We start from the raw sequence: 17801 nt of genomic DNA, 5'->3' as shown, positions 1-17801 counted from the left end.
AAAGAAACAAAACTGAGTTATTTGTAGCAAAGTGGACCTAGAGTCGGTCATACAGAGTGAAGTAAGTCAGAAAGAGAAAAACAAATACCGTATGCTAACACATATATATGGAATCTAAGGGGAAAAAAAAGAAGGTCATGAAGAACCTAGGGGCAAGACAGGAATAAAGGCATAGACCTAGTAGAGAATGGACTTGAGGATATGGGGAGGGGGAAGGGCAAGCTGGGACAAAGTGAGAGAGTGGCATGGACATATATACACTACCAAACATAAAATAGATAGCTAGTGGGAAGCAGCCGCATAGCACAGGGAGATCAGCTCAGTGCTTTGTGACCACCTAGAGGGGTGGGATAGGGAGGGTGGGAGGGAGACACAAGAGGGAAGAGATATGGGAACATATGTATATGTGTAACTGATTCACTTTGTTATAAAGCAGAAACTAACACACCATTTAAAGCGATTATACTCCAATAAAGATGTTAAAATAAATAAAACATAAAATTATTAGAGCTCAATCTCTAGAATAATGACATACTTGATAGTTTTTCATATAAATCCTTTTTAATGCTTCACAATGTAATATTTCTCGCTCGCACCATTTGTCTAAAATCAGCGGCTAAGAGACATCACAAGGTAAATATGTTTAACATGCTTGCATACAAACCTCAGTCTTAGGACACGGATCCTTGGTCCTTTCTTTGTCCCTTAGTTTCACCTTGAACAAGGCATTAAGCTTTTTTTTTTTTTTTACTTGAGTATGCCCATGTATAAAATTGGAATATGAATGCCTAGAAATTATTTAGGATTGTCATGAATATGTATCTACTTGTATGTGAAATGTTGTGAGATCTTTGAAATATGGGTAAAGTATATCCAAGACATCATTAGAGTGTTTGTTACTGTCATTGAAAGAAAAAAGAATTCATAAAGAGTTCAGCATAAGATCAGCATTCATTAAGTCAGCAACTATTTACCATGGTACAGAGAAAGAGCACTGTATTGAGAATCAAGAATCCTGGATTCTGGCTTTGTCGCTATCACAATAATTTAAAAGACTTGTTACCTCGTCCTTCTGTGTCTCAGTTTCCTTACCTATAAAATGAGTGGACTAGACTAGCTTGTCAGCACCATTCTTTCTAGGGCTTGCTTAGTATTGTTCAGGTTATCTGAGGATGTGCACTATTTATTATAAGGCAGTGCCAATTTCTAGATATATGAATATATTGGGTTGGCCAAAAGGTTCATTCGGCTTTTTCCATAAGATGGCTCTAGTAGCACTTAGTTGTCTTTAATTTCATTCAAAACAGTTTTGTTAGATTGTATGTGACAGCTGTCATATTAGCATGCAGTTAAAAAAAGACATATCAAAATTGGTCCATTTTTGTGCAGCCATTTTAATATTGAAGATAGAAAAAAAAGCAACATTTTTGGCATATTACGCTTTATTATTTCAAGAAAGGTAGAAATGCAACCGACATGCAAAAAAAGATTTGTGCGGTGTATGGAGAAGGTGCTGTGACTGATCAAACGTGTCAAAGTGGTTTGCAAAGTTTGTGCTGGAGATTTCTAGCTGAATGATGCTCCATGGTCGGGTAGCCCAGTTGAAGTTGAGAGCAATCAAATCGAGACATTAATTGAGAGCAATCAACGTTATATCACGTGGGAGGGGAGATAGCCGACATAGTCAAAATATCTGAATCAAGCCTTGAAAATCATTTACACCAGCTTGGCTATGTTCATTGCTTTGATGTTTGGTTTCCACATAAGTTAAGCAAAAAAAAAACCTTCTAGACCATATTTCTGCAAGCAATTCTCTACTTAAATGTAATGAAAACCTTCCATTTGTAAAACAAAGTGTGATGGGCGATGAAAAGTTGATACTGTAGTAATGTGGAATGGAAGAGATCGTGGGGCAAGTGAAATGAACCACCACCAACCACTCCAAAGGCCGGTCTTCATCCAAAGAAGTTGATGTTGTGTATATGGTGGGATTAGAAGGGAGTTCTCTATTATGAACTCCTTCTGGAAAACCAAATGATTAATTCCAACAAGTACTGCTCCCAGTTAGCCCAACTGAAAGCAGCACTTGACGAAAAACGTCCAGAATTAGTCAACAGAAAATGCGTAATCTTCCATCAGGATAACACAAGACCACATGTTTCTCTGATGACCAGACAAAGACTGTTACAGCTTGGCTGGGGAAGTTCTGATTCATCTGCTGTATTCACCAGACATTGCACCTTCGGATTTCCATTTATTTAAGTCTTTACAAAATTCTCTTAATGGAAAAAATTTCAAATCCCTGGAAGACTGTAAAAGGCACTTGGAACAGTTCTTTGCTCAAAAAGACAAGTTTTGGGAAGATTGAATTATGAAGTTGCCTGAAAAATGGCAGAAGGTAGTGGAACAAAAGGGTGGATACGTTGTTCAATAAAGTTCTTGGTGAAAATGAAAAATGTCTTTTTAGTTAAAAACTAAAGGCACTTTTTGGCCAACCCAATACAACCTAATATACATTTTGTATATATAACATTTACATTTGTTATATATATATATAATGAATAAACATATCATTTATATAAAATAAGTTATGGACGTGTCAAATTGCTAGGACTGAAACATTTTGGGGTAGGATCTCTGAAGCCAACTGAGATATTTCCCATGGCACGGCATTGCCCAAGGCATGAAGAAAATATATTAGATCAAGCTTAAATAACAGTGCTTGACTACCAAAATGGATGTTCATCTCATGTGTGCGTATCAGATACAACTTGTTTTTACTTTAGTACAGATATTCGTGTTCTAAAAAGTCAAAACAAATATTCTGAAATTATGCCCAGAATTTTATTTTATAATTTACATGATGTTTATGTATGAGCACCAGGCACATAACCTAGCATTCAAGTCTTCTGTGTATAATTTTTCTATTACTCTCATTCTAAAATTCATATGCAATTTCAAAGGAAACTTGCAGTTGGCTTTTCAGAATGCAAATCTTGTTATAAAATACACCTGAGTTTTGGAACCATCACTCAATTGTAATTAAAATTTTGTAGGCAAGTGGTTTCAAATGTGGCTAAAATGCATTGGGGTGGGGAATCAAGGCCATATATCTTCACCTGTAAGTCAAAGGGAGCCATCTACAGATAACATCTATTTCAGTTCTCATCTGAGAGATGAAAAACTGAGCCGTAAAGCTGTTTTTAATATTGTTTTATAGCTGTGCATGACTAGGGAATAGTGATGAGAATGTGGGTAACGTTTTCTTCCAAAAAGTTTTACCATGAGTGTTAAGTTTATTTAGAGATGTATAACTTAATGAGGCTACGTCATGAATACACTTTCCTGTACGAAATCGGTGACTTACACCCACAGTGAACGTTGAAATGACAGCCTGTTGCCAACACGAGGATCACACTGGAGAGAGAGGGCTGCCCTGCCTGGTACTTGGCCCCTTCCGTGCAGCCTGTGAACACTTGCTGTCGTGAGCACTCGTGCTAACTAAATGTGAACACCTTTACTTTCCAGCTGCCGCTAATTGGTTTGGGAGTATTTATGTAAGTGTTGATTTTAAAGCTAAAAATAGCACAGTGATGTTTAAATCCAACTCATTCTGGCTGTCAGAAATGCTCCCATGATCCTGAAAGTGTTGCTAAAAATGTTCACGTTTTAAAAATTGTAGTAATTAAACTTGTCTGTTGTGAGAGCCACATATGATACGTTCCCTGCTCTGATAATCAAAGAGGTAAAGGACAAGCTTCTTAAAGGTCTCTGCCTGGCTGGCAAGACACGACCTCCTGCTGAACTTTATTAGGGAGCAAAGTATTGTAATGTGAGCAAAAGGAAGAGACAAAGTAAATTTCAACGTAGCTTTATAACCTTGTATTCTCTGCAACCGATGAGATCTATTTTAAGTTAACATTAAAAATAGAAATTATAATAATTTTACCAATAAGATTAAGCATAGAGCTTGCCAAACCATAGTATTTTCTGGAGACAAATTTGAGGATTTGAAATCACGTAACTAATATTTCTCAAATCTAAACTGAAGAAATATAGTGACTGTTCAGCATCTGTTGTTTATACCCTAGCTCTTCATAATGAAATGATTTTTACCCCTTTATTCCCAAATTTAAAAGTCACCATTTTACAGATTTGGCTCAAAGTTATTCAAATAAGCTATGAGAAGAAATATATATAATTTTTATTTTTAGCTTTGTGTGATTTTGTGACTCTTCTTTTCATTCTGTTAAGAGCCTAAGCGCTCTTAAATTATGGCATATCATTTATTTGGTAATTTTTGGGAAAAGTGATTTTTATGGACCCTGTCAAGAAATAAGCTGTCTTTGTCTAAGTCTTGAAGCACTGCACTGCTACAGTATTGTTGAAGTCAATTGGGAATTGGCTTTGTGTCCTTGTAGGATGTCCTAAGCATCTGTCTGCCTGCCCCATCTCTAGAGAATATCAAAGAATTCTTTTACTTCAATATATAGAAATGATTTTGGCAAGTGACAAACACTGCCCATTAGTTGAGATAATAAACTATAGTTACTACCCTTTTTTTTTTTTTTTTTTTGCGGTACATGGGCCTGTTGTGGCCTCTCCCGTTGCGGAGCACAGGCTCCGGACGCGCAGGCTCAGAGGCCATGGCTCACGGGCCCAGCCGCTCCGCGGCATGTGGGATCTTCCCGGACTTGGGTTACGAACCCGTGTCCCCTGCATCGGCAGGCGGACTCTCAACCACTGCGCCACCAGGGAAGCTTTTTTTTTTTTTTTTAACTACCGTTTTTGATAGCTGTGGCAAGCAGAGTTTTTGATGCAGCTTTTAAAATAGTAGAACTTTTGTCTTAGACACATAAGTCTGTGAATGTGTGTTTTTTCTTTAAGTCTGTAGTGATTGACATGATTGCTATATAAGTGTAGTCAGTTCAGAATTACCCTTGAGCAGATTATCACATTGCAATTGGGCCAGTATTGCTTTCAAATTCTAATTGACATTTTCATATACTCGGAGCATTAGGTACTTCGTTGACATAAATAAAACCTTTACTTACTATCTAGCCAGAACTAGAAAAAAATTCCTTTGAACCTTGCGGAACGTTGATTTGAACCAGAAAATACGTTGTTTTCTTACCTTGGCATGGGATCAACAAGAAAATTACAGTTGGAGTAAGGAGCAGAGTCAAAAATACAGTTAAAACCTTATAACAAACATCCCAGTTTTTTCTTTGACATTCCGAGGATGTATGTCCATGTAGTATTACAAAGCCAAAAAAGAATATTTGTTTTAATAACTGCCACTGTTAACTGTTCATAGACTAGACTTATTTTGTTAAGATGGTAATACTCTCTAAATTAAGCTACAGATTCAATGTGATCCTTATCAAAATCCAGCTAGCACTTTTGCAAAACTTGATGCTCAGATTCTAAAATTCATATGAAAATGCAAAGAACCCAGAACAGTCAGAACAAACTTAAAAAAATAATTGGAGAATCCTTACTTCCTGATTCCAAAACTTAGTACAAAGTTACAGTAATCAAGACTGTGTAATACTGGCAAAAGGATGCAAATATAGATCAATAGAATAAAATTGAGAGTCCAGAAGTAAACCCTTGCATTTTTGGTCAATTGAGTTTTGGTAAGGGTGTTAATACAACTCAGTGCAGAAGGAATAGTCTTTTCAACAGATGGTGCTGGCACAACTAAATAGCCACATGTGAAGAATGAAGTCGGACCCCCTACTGCACACAGTGTACAAAAATTAACTAGAAATGGTGATAGGCCTAAATGTAAGAGCTGACACTGTAAAACACTTAGGAAAACATATAGGAGTAAATCCTTGTGACCTTGTGTTAGGCAGTATTTCTTAGATATGACACCAAAACACAAGGAACTAAAGAAAAAATAAATAGAACTTCATTAAAATTAGAAACTTTTGTGCTTCAAAGGGCCTATCAAGATAGTGAAAACACAGCCCATAGAATGGGAGAAGATTTGGAAATCGTATACGTAAGGAATTTGTATATGGAATGTTTAGGAAACTCTTACAACTCAATAATAAAAATACAAATAATTAGGCATTTCTTCAAAGAAGATATACAAATGTCCAACAGTCTCATGACAAGTAGCTCAGCATCATTAATCGTTAGGGAAATGCAAATCATTAGTCATTAGGTATATGCAAAACAAAAACCACTTTACACCCACTATGATGGCTGAATTGTTTTTTAAAAAAGGAAAATAACAAGTGTTGGTGAGGATTTTGAGAAATTGGAACCCTCATATGTTACTGATGGGAATGCAAAATTGTGCAGATGTTTTGGAAATACTATAGCAGTCCCTCAAAATGTTAAACATAGAGTTAAGATATGGCCCAACAATTCCACTCCTAGGTGTATACCTGAGAGAAATGAAAAACATCTGTCCGTGCAAGAATTTCTCATTCTTAGCATTATTTCACAATTGAACACTTTCAAATATTCGTGGCAGCATAATTCATAATCATAAGCAAAAGTGGAAACAACCCAAATGCCCATAGAGTGATGCATGGGTAAACAGAATGTGGTACATCCATACAGTGGAATATTATTTGACCAAAAAATGGAATGAAATACTGATACATGCCACAACATGGGAGGGTCTTAAGAACATCATGTTCAGTGATAGAAGCCACATATCTTATGATTCTGTTTATATAAAATGTTCAGAATAGGTAAATCCTTATCGACATGGCTTCCCTGGTGGCGCAGTGGTTAAGAATCCACCTGCCAATGCAGGGACTGGGTTCGAGCCCTGGCCCGGGAAGATCCCACATGCCGCGGAGCAACTAAGCCCTCACGCCACAGTTACTGAGCCTGCGCTCTAGAGCCCAGAAGCCACAACTACTGAGCCTAGAGCCCGTGCACCGCAACAAGAGAAGCCACTTCAGTGAGAAGCCCGCGCACCACAACGAAGAGCAACTAGAGGAAGCCTGCGTGCAGCAACAAAGGACCAACCCAGCCATAAACAAACAAACAAATAAATAAATTTGTATTTTTAAAAAAATCCTTAGCGACAGAAAGTAAATGATTGCCATGGGCTGTGGGAAGCAGAAAACATGGGGAGTGCTGGCTAATGAGTATGGGGTTTCTTTGTGGGGTTTTGAAATTGTTCTAAAATTACATAGTGGTGATGGTTGCAAAACTCTGTGAATAAGTGAAAAAGGACTGCACTGTACTTTTTCAAAGGGTGTGTTTAATGTTATATAAAGCATATCTTAATGAAGCTTTTATAAGAGAAAAAGTAGTGGATCTTAATGCTCCAGTTAAGCCTTTAGATGATTGCAGCTGCAGCCCTGCTGACACCTTGACTGCAACCTTATGAGAGATTCTACCCCACAACTGCCCAGCCAAGCCACTTCTAAATCTCTCCCAGAAACTATGGGAGATAATGTTTTTTAGCCATTTAATTTTGAATTTATTGCACAGTGTTAGGAAGCTAATAGAATGCCATTCAGCTTATTTACTCATTAACGTTCACTAAATCAATTCTGTGTGTTGTGTGCTTAATGTAGAGAGACTAGATACAGCCTCACCCTTCATGGAGCTCCCTCTTGTGAGAGAGAGAGATGAGAAAGTCAGTGATTTTGATTTTGACCTAAATGCAGTCATCAAATGTTCTGTCATGTGCAGTAGTCACAAGTATGTATATTTTGTTAAATTGTCTCTTCAAGTATTTTTGTAACCTGCCCAACGCTGTGACTTTTCAGTGTAAGCACACATCAAGCCCTTCATAATAAGGTGAATGTTTGAAAGCTTTCAAAGACATTCATCTTTTAAGATTTAGTACCTTAAACTAAAAAGCATCCTTCAACTTTTTGGATTTTTTTTTCTTTCTTTATCCTCATGAAGATGAAAAAGTGAATAAATTTTTTAAATCTAGTGTAGATCAAGTGCTTCCCAAAACTACCAACCCCTAGGTGAAATGTTGCTCTTCAATCTAAAAATGAAGTAAGTTTTTTTAATCAGTTCACAATGACACACTGCTTAAGTTGTGCCTCCCTGTCTTGTTTTCTTCAAAATATTAACCTAATTCCTTTATGTCCAGCCTTTTAACTCATCTGTTGCCTTTTTTGGTTGAAATGATACATTTAGATCCATGAATGCTCCATGTAGTTTGTTTCAGTGAAATCTAAGTTTGTAATGAGCGCTATCTGTGACTCTGCTTCTGAAGAGTGGTGTGTCTGCAGAATTACTCTGTTAAAGTTCATTCCACACGGGGAATGGGAAGGGTGAGCTGGGACGAAGTGAGAGAGTGGCATGGACATATATACACTACCAAATGTAAAATAGATAGCTAGTGGGAAGCAGCCGCATAGCACAGGGAGATCAGCTCGGTGCTTTGTGACCACCTAGAGGGGTGGGATAGAGAGGGTGGGAGGGAGACGCAAGAGGGAGGAGATATGGGGATATACGTATATGTATAGCTGATTCATTTTGTTATAAAGCAGAAACTAACGCACCAATGTAAAGCAATTATACTCCAGTAAAGATGTTTAAAAAAAGAAAAAAAAAGTTCAGTTCCAAAGGCTAACAGAGGACTAATGTCTTACTAAATGAGAATCTCAAGCGGGCTGGCTTTCTAGAATCCATCTCTCCTCTATGTATCACCCAGTTCAACTTTGCCACCATCCTGGAGTGCAGGACCTCTCTTGCCCTCTTACCTCTCTGCAGTAGAAGAGTGTTTACCATTTTAGAAGTTAAGTGGTTAATTTTAGTTTCTCTGTGCTGAAAATCATCCTCAGAATTAAAGTCTTAAGGCAAAGTAAGAACTCCAGATTTCTTTTCCTGCACTAGTCCTGTCACACTTTTGATAGAAGTGACCTTGCCAGGCAACCTTTTTTTCATGAATTTTGCTTTCTTTATATTTTTAGTGTCACCAGGGAGATGCAAGCAAGTACAGTACATTAAAGCTAATATATCACTACCTGTCAATGGAACCTCCCCTTTGGTACCCCTTTTCCTTGCTGATTTAAAACACTCAGTCCCAAAAGCTTATGGTTGAGTAGCAGGAAGCTAAATGATGTATTCCAAAGCTCTTAACATACGGCCTTGTGTAAATGGCCCGTTTGAGTATTTCAGAAACCACACGGAAGAGAAAAGAACATTGAAAGCACTGAAAAGATTAACACCTGTTTCCAGTCTTCAAAGAAATTGGAGCACGCTGTATATATCCAGAGTAAAACCATTTACTCTCTCCTGTTGAGACTTTTTATTCAAACCTTCAATTTTATGTGCATAACATCCACATGCTTATGGGTTTGTTTCACTACAGAATTCCACACAGGACTTAGAAGATGAAGTTATGAATGGTGTGCAGACAGAACTCTTGACATCGCCGAAAACAATGGATGCATTGAGGTATATTCTACTTATGTGAATAAGAATATTTTATTTCAATTTAATGTTTGTTTTTTTTTAGATTATAGTTTTTATTTTATAGGAAACATCAAGATAAGTAGAATACTTGAGTGAAACCTAATTCTAAAATTAATTGCTAAATTACTTTTTTCTCTCATTTTCTTTATATGATATGAGAACTTCCTGACAAACATGTATACAAATGAGCCTCAATGCTTCCAGCTCTTCTGCAACCTGGATTTCTTAATTGCTTTTTTCTTCTCTTTGAACAACAGTTTAAAGTGAACATTGCAGCGTTCATCGTGGTGCAGTGTTTTTCTTAGATGTCAGCTCCTTGAATATTACTTGTGTTTTAACAATCTTGTGCCTTGTGTTTTAACAGTCTTGCAATATTTTACTCTATGTGTATAAAATGAATCCAACCTATCAACCTGGATTTTTCATGTTTTTAATGTGAGTAACTTGTTATACAAAGTTAGTTGCTGTCATGTTTACGGGCACTTGCTTTGCTCTGCACTCATCTCCAGTTCATCCCTAGCTACTGCCTGGGTTCAAATCCCAGCTCTGCTGCTTATTACTTCTAGGAGCTTAGGCAAGTTGCTCATCCATCTTTGCCTTAGTTTCTGGTCTGTAGAATGGAAATAATATTAAAACCTTCTTCAGAGGGTTAGTATGAAGACAAAATTAGTTATCATGTGTAAAGTACTTTGAACAGTGCCTGAGTCAGAGTAAGTCCTGTTGCTACCACTATCATCAACATCCCCATCATCTTTATTATTATCATCATCATCATTTTTAAAGTTGCTTCAAAATTTGCATAAGTAATTTCATGTTTAATAGATTGTTGGCTTTAGCCCTGAAAGGTGATGCTTTTGAGACTGATGGTCATTCATTCAGGCAGTCAGCATACTCCTTTCATTCAGTACAGTTATTAATAGGTGCCAAGCATGTTCCATGGAATTAGCTTAAAAAAAAATGTGTGATCACCTTTTATCATGCTGCTTTACTGTGCGGATTTTCCTCAAGCTTGTAATTTATGGCCATATGACATAGTTACTCTTTATTTAGATTGTGTTTGTTTGATTAATGAGCTGCACAATATTTAAACTTTGGTACAGAAAATCTCCAGGGCACTGTCTTTTTAGAAGCTTGATAAGATTGTTTTTGGAGGTAGGCATAATGAATGTAATACTCTTACTCTGTTTGCCTTTAATTTCATTTTTTTTAATGTTAGCTTTTTGAAAAGTTTGCTAACATCTTGGCTAAGTATTATGTTGTTATAGAGTTAACAATTGTTTGGTTTATGGCTGCATGAACAAATTAGCTCAGCTTTCTCCAGATACAAGGAATTCAGAGAAATGAACTATAGGACTTTTAAAAAATAATATTCTTTAATGAAAATACATATGTATATCTGTATAATTTGATTATCACAAGGGACTTTTTGCATGAGTTTTATTATCACCTTTAGCAGGCTAAGGAGTTGCAATTCAGAGCGATTAACTTCTAGAGACCCAATCTACATTCACCACTCTTGTCTCCAAATCCTTTGACTCCAGTGTTACCTGTTGTGTGCACCTTCACTGATTCCTTGGTGTTTTATTTCATGATGCATAATCAGGGCTAAGAAACCTGATATGGTGAGCACCAGTGTAGGAAAAATCATCTGAAATTAGTTTGAGGCCAAGATCAGAAAGTAGAGTGAATGCAAACTCCATTGCTTGCAGACTCTCAGATGGGGGGACGATGAGGATTTTAACAGTATGGAATGCAAAGCTGGGGAGGGTGGTAGAGGTGGGCAGAGTGACAGGAAGCTTAGAGATTAAAATTCTAGGACAGGACGTTGGTTCTAGCTGGTATGGGTTGAGGAAGAAAGAATGGAAGGAAATTAGGAAGCCACTTACAGCTGAGTTACATCATCAGTTTTCTCCTAAGGCAATGATAGTCTGATACCCCACAGAGCTTGGCCCAAGCATAGGACTTTGGACTCACTTCCGTGCAGACGGCATAGAAGCTAAGTAAATTACTGCAGAGTCCATCTCAAAATGGCTTCAACCTGTTGTGATGTTTTAATTCCCCTAGCTATTGTTCAAGCCTTTGTTACTCTCTGTCAGACTATTGTAATAACCTACTAACTCTGCTCTTAAGTGTCAATCTCTCCCTATTCTCATTGATCCCACATATCACTACTGGACAAAATTTTTTTTCTTTTTGAAAATAAATTTATTTGTTTGTTTATTTTTTAAATTTTTTCGCTACGTTGGGTCTTTGTTGCTGCGCGCGGGCTTTCTCTAGTTGCGGCGAGCAGGGGCTGCTCTCGGTTGCGGTGCGTGGGCTTCTTATTGTGCTGGCTTGTCTTGTTGCAGAGTACGGGCTCTAGGCACACAGGCTTCAGTAGTTGTGGTACATGGGCTCAGTAGTTGTGGTGCACAGGCTTCATTGCTCTGTGGCATGTGGTATCTTCCTGGAGCAGTACTTGAACCCATGTCTTCTGCACTGGCAGGCAGATTCTTAACCACTGTGCCACTAGGGAAGTCCCTGGATAAAATTTTTTAAGCCAGAGCATTTATCAAACCATTCCTTAGTTCCAAACTCTTGGATTTATTGAAGTCCTGAGTTTGAACACTACCTTTGTAACTGTGGACTATTAATTAAACCTCTTTAAAATATTCTTTTTTTCCTATGGAAAATGGGCAGTTACACTAGCACAATACTAAATGAAAGGCTGGATAAACATTAATTGCTATTGCAATTATCATTATCACACATACTATATTGTAACTGTTTGTCATTCTTCCAAACAAGACTATAGATCCTCCGAGGATTCCGGACACCAAGCACAGATCTTGGAACATAATAGCAGCATATTTGTGGAGTGAATGACTGAATGGATAAAACACAGTGCTTCATAAATCATAGACATAAGTATTAACTGCTCACCCATTATTAACACAAGCATTTATATTTAAAGAAAAATAATATTTAGAGGCAGTTCTCCAAATAGTCTTACAATATACCTTATAATAGTCTTACAATATATTGTAAGACTATCTTACAATAGTCTTATATGTATCTCTTATGAAGTACTACTCAATGTACTTTGATCCTAAGAAGACAATGAAGCAAGAGGTTTCTATTGGACGTTTCTTTTTTAAAAATAAGATTACCGCTTGGTGTGTACTCCCGTTCATCCACAAGGGTGACCCACTGCTCCTTCTGAGTACTGCTGTGCGGCTGACGGCGTCTTGGTGCTCTGGCCTGATGTTAGGCCTGAGCCTCTGAGGTGGGAGAGCCAAGTTCAGGACATTGGACCACCAGAGACCTCCTGGCCCCATGTAATACTAATTGGCGAGAGCTCTCCCAGAGATCTCCATCTCAATGCTAAGACCCAGCTCCACCCAACGGCCAGCAAGCTACAGTGCTTGACGCCTCATGCCAAACAACTAGCAAGACAGGAACACAATTCTACCCATTAGCAGAGAGACTGCCTAAAATCATACCAAGTTCACAGACACCTCAAAACACACCACCAGACACAGCTCTGCCCACCATAACACAAAAAATCCAGCCCCACCCACCAGAACACAGGCACCAGTCCCCTCCACCAGGAAGCCTACACAAGCAACTGAACCAACCTCACCCAGTGGGTGCAGACACCAAAAATAACAGGAACTATAAACCTGCAGCCTGTGAAAAGGAGACCCCAAACACAGTACGTTAAACAAAATGGAAGACAGAGTAATATGCAGCAGATGAAGGAGCAAGGTAAAAACCCAGCAGACCAAACAAATGAAGAGGAAATAGGCAGTCTACCTGACAAAGAATTCAGAGTAACGATAGTAACGATGATCCAAAATCTTGGAAATAGAATGGAGAGAATACAAGAAATGTTTAACAAGGAGCTAGAAGAACTAAAGAGCAAATAAACAATGATGAACAACACAATAAATGAAATTAAAAATTCTCTAGAAGGGATCAATAGCAGAATAACTGAGGCAGAAGAATGGATAAGTGACCTGGAAGATAAAATAGTGAAAATAACTACTACAGAGTGAAATAAAGAAAAAAGAATGAAAAGAATTGAGGACAGTCTCAGACACCTCTGGGAAACATTGAACACACCAACATTCGAATTATAGGGGTCCCAGAAGAAGAAGAGAAAAAGAAAGGGTTTAAGAAAATATTTGAAGACATTATAGTTGAAAACTACCCTAACATAGGGAAGGAAATAGTCAAGTCCAAGAAGCTCAGAGAGTTCCATACAGGGTAAATCCAAGGAGCAACACGCCAAGACACGTATTAATCAAGCTATCAAAAATTAAATGCAAAGAAAAAAATATTAAAAGCAGCAAGCGAAAAGCAACAAATAACACACAAGGGAATCCCCAGAAAGTTAACAGATGATCTTTCAGCAAAAACTCTGCAAGCCAGAAAGGTGTGGCAGGACATATTTAGAAGTGATGAAAGGGAAAAACCTACAACCAAGACTACTCTACCCAGCAAGGATCTCATTCAGATTCGACAGAGAAATTAAAACCTTTACAGACAAGCAAAAGTTAAGAGAATTCCACACCACCAAACCAGATTTACAGAAAATGTTAAAGGAACTTCTCTAGGCAGGAAACACAAGAGAAGGAAAAGACCTACAAGAAGAAACCCAAAACAATTAAGAAAGTGGTAATAGGAATATACATGTCTACAATTACCTTAAATATAATTGGATTAAATGCTCCAACCAAAACACATAGACTGGTTGAATGGATACAAAAACAAGACCCGTATATATGCTGTCTACAAGAGACCCACTTCACACCTAGGGACACATACAGACTGAAAGTGAGGGGATGGAAAAGGATATTCCACGCAAATGGAAATCAAAAGAAAGCTGGAGTAGCAATTCTCATATCAGACAAAATAGACTTTAAAGACTATTACAAGAGACAAAGAAGGACCCTGCATAATGATCAAGGGATCAATCTAAGAAGAATATATAACCATTGTAAATATTTATGTACCCAACATAGGAGCACCTCAATACATAAGGCAAATGCTAACAGCCATACAAGGGGAAATCGACAGTAACACAATAATAATAGGGCACTTTAACACCCCACTTTCACCAATGGACAGATCATCCCAAATGAAAATAAATAAGGAAACACAAGCTTTAAATGACACATTAGACAAGATGGACTTAACTGATATTTATAGGACGTTACATCCAAAAACAACAGAATACACTTTCTTCTCAGGTGCTCGTAAAGTATTCTCCAGGATAGATCATATCTTGGGTCACAAATAAAGCCTTGGTAAATTTTAGAAAACTGAAATGGTATCAAGTATCTTTTCTGACCACAGTGCTATGAGACTAGATATCAATTACAGGGAAAAAACTGTAAAAAATACAAACACATGGAGGCTAAACAATTCACTACTAAATAACCAAGAGATCACTGAAGAAATCAAAGAGGAAATCAAAAAATACCTAGGAACAAATGACAGTGAAAACACGACAACCCAAAATCTATGGGATACAGCAAAAACATTTCAAGAGGGAAGTTTATAGCAATACAATCCTATCTCAAGAAACAAGAAACATCTCAAATAAACAACCTAACCTTACACCTAAAGCAATTAGAGAAAGAAGAACCAAAAAAACCCCAAAGTTAGCAGAAGGAAAGAAATCGTGAAGATCAGATCAGAAATGATGAAGGAAACAATAGCAAAGATCAATAAAACTAAAAGCTGGTTCTTTGAGAAAATAAACAAAATCGATAAACCATTAGCCAGACTCATCAAGAAAAAAGGGAGAAGACTCAAATCAACAGGTTTAGAAATGAAAAAGAAATAACAACTGACACTGAAGAAATACAAAGGATCATGAGAGATTACTAGAAGCAACTCTATGCCAATAAAATGGACAACCTGGAAGAAATGGACAAATTCTTAGAAAAGCACAACCTTCCAAGACTGAACCAGGAAGAAATAGAAAATATGAACAGACCAATCACAAGCACTGAAATTGAAACTGTGATTAAAAATATTCCAAGAAACAAAAGCTCAGGACCATATGGCTTCACAGGCAAATTCTATCAAACATTTAGAGAAGAGCTAACACCTATCCTTCTCAAACTCTTCCAAGATGTAGTAGAGGGAGGAACACTCCCTCTCATTCTGCAAGGCCCTCTCAACACTCCCTCTCAACTCACTCTGCAAGGCCACCATCTCCCAGATTCCAAAACCAGACAAAGATGTCACAAAAGAAGAAAACTACAGGCCAATATCACTGATGAACATAGATGCAAAAATCCTCAACAGAATACTAGCAAACAGAATTCAACAGCCCTTTAAAAGGATCATACACCATGATCAAGTGGGGTTTATCCCAGGAATGAAAGGATTCTTCAATATATGCAAATCAATCAATGTGATATACCATATTAAGAAATTGAAGGAGAAAAACCATATGATCATCTCAATAGATGCAGAAAAAGATTTCCACAAAGTTCAACACCCATTTATGATAAAAACTCCAGAAAGTGGGCATAGAGGGGACCTAGCTCAACTTAATAAAGGCCGTGTATGACAAACCCACAGCCAACATCGTTCTCAATGGTGAAAAACTGAAACCATTTCTTCTAAGATCAGGAACAAGACAAGGTTGCCCACTCTCACCACTATCATTGAACATAGTTTTGGAAGTTTTAGCCACAGCAATCAGAGAAGAAAAAGAAATAAAAGGAATCCAAATTGGAAAAGAAGAAATAAAGCTGTCACTGTTTGCAGATGACATGGTACTCTACGTAGAGAATCCTAAACATGCTACCAGAAAACTACTAGAGCTAGTCAGTGAATCTGGTAAAGTAGCAGGATACAAAATTAATGCACAGAAAACTCTTTCATTCCTATACACTAACGATGAAAAATTTGAAAGAGAAATTAAGGAAACACTCCCTTTTACCATTGCAACAAAAAGAATAAAATACCTAGGAATAACCTACCTAAGGAGACAAAAGACCTGTATGTAGAAGACTGTAAGACACGGATGAAAGAAATTAAAGATGATACAAACAGATGGAGAGATATACCATGTTCCTGGATTAGAAGAGTCAACATTGGGAAAATGACTATAGTACCCAGAGCAATCTACAAATTCATTGCATCCATATCAGACTACCTATGGCATTTTCCACAGAACTAGAACAAAAATTTTCACAATGTTTATGGAAACACAGAAGACCCCAAATAGCCAAAGCAATCTTGGGGCAATTACATAGCTACAGTAATCAAGACAGTATGGTACTGGCACAAAAACAGACATAAAGATAAATGGAACAGGTTAGAAAGCCCAGAGATAAATCCACACACATATGATCACCCTATCTTTGATATGGGAGGCAAAAATATACGATGGAGAAAAGACAGCCACTTCAATAAGTGATGCTGGGAAAACTGGACAGCTACATGTAAAAGAATGAAATTAGAACACTGCCTAACACCATACACAAAAATAAACTCAAAATGGATTAAAGACCTAAATGTAAAGCCAGACACTATAAAACTCTTAGAGGAAAACATAGAACACTCTATGACCTAAATCACAGCTAGATCCTTTTTGACCTACCTCCTAGGGTAATGGAAATAATAACAAAAGTAAACAAATGGGACCTAATGAAATTTAAAAGCTTTTGCACAGCAAAGGAAAGCATGAACAAGACGAAAAGCCAACCCTCAGAATGGGAGAAAATATTTGCAAATGAAGCAACTGACAAAGGATTAATCTCCAAAATATACAAGCAGCTCATGCAGCTCAATATCAACAAAACAAACAGCCCAATCCAAAAATGGGCAGAAGACCTAAATAGACATTTTTCCAAAGAAGATATACAGATTGCCAAGAAACACATGAAAGGATGCTCAGCATTGCCAATCATTAGAGGAATTCAAATCAAAACTACAGTGAGATATCATCTCACACCAGTCAGAATGACCATCATCAATACATCTACAAACCATAAATGCTGGAGAGGGTGTGGAGAAAAGGGAAATCTCTTGCACTGTTGGTGGGAATGTCAATTGATACAGCCACTATGGGGAACGGTATGGAGGTTCCTTAAAAAACGAAAAATAGAACTACCATACTACCCAGAAATCCCACTACTGGGCATATACCCTGAGAAAACCATAATTCAAGAAGGGTCATGTACCACAATGTTCATTGCAGCTCTATTTACAATAGCCAGGACATGGAAACCACCTAAGTGTCCATCAACAGATGAATGGATAAAGAAGATGTGGTACATATATACAATGGAATATTACTCAGCCATAAAAGTATACGAAACTGAGTTATTTGTAATGAGGTGGATGGACCTAGAGTCTGTTGTATAGAGTGAAGTAAG

At 37.4% G+C, this 17801-nt stretch overlaps 1 protein-coding gene across 1 annotated transcript in view; it reads left to right on the top strand.

Moving 5' to 3' along the window:
• PARD3B (par-3 family cell polarity regulator beta) overlaps positions 1-17801 on the top strand; it is a 1041103-nt gene that overhangs the window by 511414 nt on the left and 511888 nt on the right. Inside the window, exon 5 of the mRNA XM_067740882.1 lies at positions 9314-9399. Coding sequence (XP_067596983.1) covers positions 9314-9399 — 86 coding nt within the window. The remainder of the gene's footprint in view (positions 1-9313; positions 9400-17801) is intronic.

The sequence above is a fragment of the Pseudorca crassidens genome, chromosome 6 (assembly GCF_039906515.1).
Source record: "Pseudorca crassidens isolate mPseCra1 chromosome 6, mPseCra1.hap1, whole genome shotgun sequence".
NCBI classification, from domain to species: domain Eukaryota; kingdom Metazoa; phylum Chordata; class Mammalia; order Artiodactyla; family Delphinidae; genus Pseudorca; species Pseudorca crassidens.
This window is presented reverse-complemented; position numbering and strand designations above follow the sequence as displayed.